We start from the raw sequence: 5,593 nt of genomic DNA, 5'->3' as shown, positions 1-5,593 counted from the left end.
TCTTTGAGATTGGGATTATTGGGGAGGGGAGAAAAATAATCTGAGGAAGGAGCGATTTTTGTTTTAGCAGACACCTGGAAATGCATTAGCTGAAGAAGCTCAAGCTAAAGCTAGTTAAAGACTGAAATTTCGTTCACTGACTAGTTAAACAGAAACTATAGTCATGCCATGAAGTTAACCTTTCTCACGCAGTAGCTTGCGTTTCAAACTCTGTGGTATGCTTTACACCAACAAAACATGCCCCTGCCTACATTTTGACTCTGAAATGCAATGTCACCCAATGGGGTTAAATCGGATTGCTGGCATGATCAGGAGAAACGGCAAGTATGTGATGATTGATATGACAGTGGATTACTAGACATTTTTATTGCTTGGGAGGGAATAAGAGCTCTGGTTTTCCATTGATGTGAATGGTGCTCGCATCCGGCTGTCAATCGAAATCCGTCGTCGAATTGGTCCCTGAGGTATGTAACATCTTTGCATCGCTTCTTTACATCGCTGTTCATCGCTTGAAAACAAAACGACCTATTTTCTGGTATTAAAGGTACTTGTCCGAATTGATGTATCCATTAAGTGTTTTCGGGGGAATTTAGCGACGATTTACGTTTCAGGCAGCGGTCTGTCTCCTTGGAACGGTGTTTTGTGTTGTTTTTATTTTGGTCGGCATGACAACGACGGCAGAGCTGGTCTTATAAGTGTTCGCTGGCAAACGGCTCAGTCTCAGTTTCGTCGTGCGTCTCCTCTCCTACACCAACAGTTGTGTGACGCCGGTTTCGCCAACCGACCGCTGTCATCAGTCTGCCGTTGCTCGCCCATAACCCACGTGAATCCCTCCCAAGAAGTAACGCCAAAGCGTCTTCAGAAAGTCTCATTAAAGAGAGCTGAAGTCCACACACCTGCCAACAAACTACATAGCCCCCTGCAACAGCGTCATGATGCCATGGCTTAAGGTAGTCTTTGGTCTTCTTCTTATGCTCAACTTCTCCTTGCCATTGCTGGTCGTGGCGCGGAAGTGGAGTCTTCTCGACGAGCCGATGCCCGTCTTGGTGGTCAACCTGGCCTTCACTGACCTGTTGTTCGGAATTTATGCGGTGCTGATCGGGGTCGTTGACCTCGTGTTTGTCCAGTCGGTGTTCTTGGAACCCTGCCTGTTCCTCCAGTACACGAGCACATCCCTGGCCGTGGGAATGAAAGTGGCGCACCTCGCCCTCGCAATTGACCAGTTCATTGCCGTGGTGTTCCCGCTGCGGTACTACGACATCATCACCGACAAGGTCAAGAAGCTGGTCATGCTCACGTGGGCGACTCTGCTGCTGAATGTGCTGTTTGGCGCCATCGCCTTCCTGCTCGGCCTAGAGACAGTGGTTGAGTTCGACCTTCGCATACTCAATGTCACTAAGGTGGCCACGCACTGCCGCTGGGAGCTCATGTCAAGCGCCTTCATGTTCTCCCTCGAGATGCAGCTGGTCATGTTGTCGGCCTGTGCAGGTGCACTGTTCGTCTACACCGGAATGAAGGGCGTGTGCCACCTCAGGCGCATCAGGGGTGGTCGCATCGCTGACAACAGCGGCCTCACCGAGCGCTTCAGAATCTTCCAACGTATCTTTAAGGTGGTGTCGATGCTGATCGTTCTGGACATTATCGGTGCAAGCCTGAGGATTGGCTCCCGTTGGTATTCCATGCCCATCACCACATCGGTCCTCCACCTTCTCCGAGTGCTGATGATCATAGCGGAGGGCTGGGTGTACGGTTTGGGCAATGGTATGATGTGTGCGGCTTACAAGACCCTGATCCCTCGCCTCTGTGATAGAGGACAGGAACACCAAGATAATTGAATCATAATGATGTTCGAAAAATTGTGTACGTTTTAGTTCTTTGGTGTGATGTACTTTGATGAGCTTTTGGTTAAGGGCCTTAAGAGTGAAAATGCAAAAACATAAAACGAACACCAGATGTCAGCCATTGTTAAGGGGAATATCCAGCTTTTTGCACTTCCTACGCGCAATTGGATCAGACGGGTCAGGTTGGATCGGTAATATCAGTATTCTCGAGATCCCCAAACCTTCAAGAAATTGATTTGAAGTAACCGTCTCGATGGGCAACACAATTTTTGTATGAGGCATGCGACTACTGTAATGCCAAAGCAAAGTGGAGTGAAAAGCAAAAGGAGCACGTTTATTTTGTTCAGCAAACAATGTTTAGTTTGCGTTGATGGCAAGAGCACCTTGATGCTGTATTAAATTCCTACACGCATGTTTCAGAATGTTCGCTGTCCTTAAAGAGAGTGTCCTACTTCTTTCTGCTTTTCAGTTCTTGTTACATTAGACCGGTACAAGTTAATAAGTAATGTCAGTTGTCTCGAAATCCTTTTGAATTACTGAGAGCTGCAAGTTGAAGCAGCTGACCCCGGAGGCCAAATCTCAGTTGACACCCTGCTCACCACGATGAAAGTAACACATTCCATTTGCTTTGCTTTCTCCGACGATGTGCTCTACAATGCGCGCAGCACAGCAACGTGTTCAACCTTCGTGTAATAAATGCTACGAGAGCTTTAAAACCTCTGCTTAGGTGAAAAGATATGCGATTAAGAAGCTATTTTCTCGCGAATTCAACGTAACGTTACACTATTACTCGGATTTCTGTCCTATGGCGATTACCAGAGTGACTCTTTTCGAGGGGGTCTTTTGCTTCGAGAATGGGAGTATGATATCAGCCATTTTACGCACCGATTCGATCTTCCACTAATCAGCTTCTCGGTAACAGGCCGTTGCAAATCACAGACGGCCACCATCACATGCTGGCAAATCACACACATCCCGCTCACCCCACGCGGCGAGAAATCCTGGACCTGGAGCGCGGCCCCACTCCTGTCGCTGCCCACCCCCAACGGTCTGCGGGAGGTGGTCTTCGTTCACAAAGTGGTGTCCTCTTGGTATCGGCGGCAGCAAGAGCGACCATCAACCGAGCTGCCGATCGGTCTGCCCGCCAACCCTCTGGTCGTATTGCTGTCTATTCGCTGATCACACTGATGTTGATGCGATTCAACAGATCTAACAGGTCGCATTTTGTATTGTATCACATTTGGTGGTTCTGGTATCATAACAATCTGGCATGGGCCAGAACCTTTCAAAATTCTGACAAGAAAATTGGCACACCGCTAGAATAACATGGATACCAGATGAGGGAGAAGAAACCGTGCTATGTCTGGCCTAGATGTGTTGCGATTCTTCCAGATATCGAACGTTGTTATACCAGAATGTTGTGAGCTTAGTTTCGAGAGAACATTGAGTGGTAGATGCAACAATTACAGTTTATTGCGTTTTGCGTGCACCAGCAAAGTTGTGAACAAGCGTGTCAACTTAAATTGCACTGGCATGCTTGCATACCATGCAGTTGCACACCTACACTCCCGTACTGGATCCATACGCTTCGCGTCGATATTGCAAATAATAACGCGCGCTTGCCTAAGTGCTTCACTACACCATGTATCAGCACCGGCTAGCCGATATTGGAAGCATATCATTAGACTCATTTTCCTCTTCATTCCTATTTTGTAACCATTCTTTGCGCCATGATCCCTGTATCACGTTTAGACCCATCACGGTGATTTCTCGCGTCGGAATGGCCGTCAAAAAATAGTGAGCCCGATACATGAAAACCATCCGTCCTCAACAACTACATTTACGCGCAATTGGTGCTTGCCAATGCAGCATCTTGAGTAATAGGTGTATACACGCTTTCAATGATCTCTTTTCCATCCCGGGGTCCTAGAATGTAGCGCAACGCAGACGGGAGCCAGCCCTTGAACGTACTACCACAGTGCGGAGCATAGAGTTTGTTGCCATGGCAACCAAGGTTTAAGTTTGTGACGAGACGAAGTCCTCTGACCTATCAAAGGACGAGTATGATGTCCGAATTCGGAGTTTCCGCAAAGCCATAGGCTCTACATTTACGGAGACCCGAGCGTTCTACCTTATAGCCTTGGGTTATAACGTACAACTAGGTTTCCATAGCCTTGGGTCATACCAGGAGAGTAGGCTGCTGCGGCGGCATGATGATCTCGGTGCTGAAATCATAGTACGTTTTCATCTCTCAAGGAACATTTCATTCGTCTCACATCAATTTCAAAAAAAAATTACAGAGAGCCGTATCATTTGTGCAACAACCATTCGTCCGCTCTAATTTTCATATCTGTTGTCCTACATTTTTGAAACCCACAAGCGCAATTACGTGATTTGAAATTATCTTGCCGCGGCGTTTGCGAAACAGTCCTCATTATGGTTGTCATTACAGTTATGCGATCGGCGCCACCGCCGGCGCCCCGCGTTGATTGCGGGAGCCTCCGCGAGAGTGGATCCGCCAAGGCGGACATAATCCCAGATCTAAGGCGACCGGATCGAAACGGTCGCTGGCTGCTTTGCAGGAACCAAAAACGCTCACGACTGTCTCCCACGAGACGCAAATGCCCTGATCTGTCTCCTTAACCTTGGCCCTGATTTGCCGTTTCTCATAACGCGGACTAATGGAGGGGGGGGGGGGAGAGGGGAGGATGCGACCCCCATCCGCGGGCGTTTCCGAACTAAAAAAGATAAACCTTAGAGGAAACACCACGATATTGGTCTCAACAAGGGTTCATGCTTATTGCCAGCTTTCATGCTGTTGGTATAATAGCTGACCTCATTATGGCATGTCAGTGGTCAAATTTTCCAGAACATCGCACTTTTTCAGCTTTACATCATACCGAAATATTGCCCCGTGGGGTAACGAAATTGAAACAGGTGTGGTACTTGTTTAAATCTGACCACGATTGCGTATATTTGAGTTGCTTTGAGCTCATGTGCATGAGATATGGCTGCGTTAATGTAGCAGTGCCGGCCCACCGCGCATTCCGCAGCATCGCCGTCTGCCGGCCGCCGCCCGCGCCTGCTGTCGGTCGTCGTGCAGCGTTCCTAACAAAACCGCCACTGCTCGGAAACCAGAGAAGCTAGGAACATGTTTGTGGTGTCAAAACACGTGCAATGCGCACCTTATGGGCTACCGAAAAGGTGGACGCAATGACGAAGCATGCTAGAGCGGTATTTTTTTTATAAAAACCTCTTTTTATTAAAAAAACTCTTTTTATAAAAAAACTCTTTTTGTTAAAAAAAACTTAGTCATATTTTGTTTTCCTTAAACCTGAGGGAGATCCCCTATCAGGGCGAAGGCTAGCCAAATTTGTAAACAGAAAACGAAACCAGATCTCAAACCTGCAAGTTGTTGATTTCTTTTTTAATCACAATCTACCTGCCATAACATTTTTGGGGAAACAAACTGTACTTTCCTTCTGTCAGCTAATAAGCCTATGATAATACCAGAAAGAGAAACGGTTCAATGATTTCCTCTTACTCGTGCCACTGAAAAGTGAACGTGGCAGCCCACACTCTGCCTAGTATGCGCAATACCTTCATGCTTCGTTGATATTATATGTGCTAGACACCCACATTATACAAAAATATCTTGCCCAATGATATCTTACAAGCATGCATCAAGGCACCACGTAATCACAAATGATATGCTTTGCTTTTCATGGGACACCAACTCAGCCTACCTAGTG

General features: G+C 47.2%; 1 protein-coding gene across 1 annotated transcript; it reads left to right on the top strand.

Moving 5' to 3' along the window:
• The first annotated feature begins 971 nt into the window (after nt 1-971).
• LOC119108593 (uncharacterized) lies at nt 972-4,953 on the top strand. Its single transcript, XM_037232222.1, has 2 exons — nt 972-1,644; nt 4,895-4,953. Exons 1-2 carry the CDS (start codon nt 972-974, stop codon nt 4,951-4,953), a joined length of 732 nt encoding a protein of 243 aa, XP_037088117.1.
• Nucleotides 4,954-5,593: the final 640 nt, after the last annotated feature.

Source organism: Pollicipes pollicipes, unplaced genomic scaffold, assembly GCF_011947565.3.
Source record: "Pollicipes pollicipes isolate AB1234 unplaced genomic scaffold, Ppol_2.1 Scaffold_1600;HRSCAF=1878_pilon_pilon_pilon, whole genome shotgun sequence".
Taxonomy (NCBI): domain Eukaryota; kingdom Metazoa; phylum Arthropoda; class Thecostraca; order Pollicipedomorpha; family Pollicipedidae; genus Pollicipes; species Pollicipes pollicipes.
Note: the sequence above shows the minus strand (reverse complement) of the source record. Positions and strands in the feature narration are given on the sequence as shown.

Excerpts from the sequence above, each read along its gene's own strand:
- LOC119108593 (XM_037232222.1), top strand. The coding sequence starts at position 972 with ATGCTCAACTTCTCCTTGCCATTGCTGGTCGTGGCGCGGAAGTGGAGT. Across the intron at positions 1,645-4,894 it reads GATCGTTCTGGACATTATCG|CATCGCCGTCTGCCGGCCGC; the intron begins GTGCAAGCCTGA and ends CGCATTCCGCAG.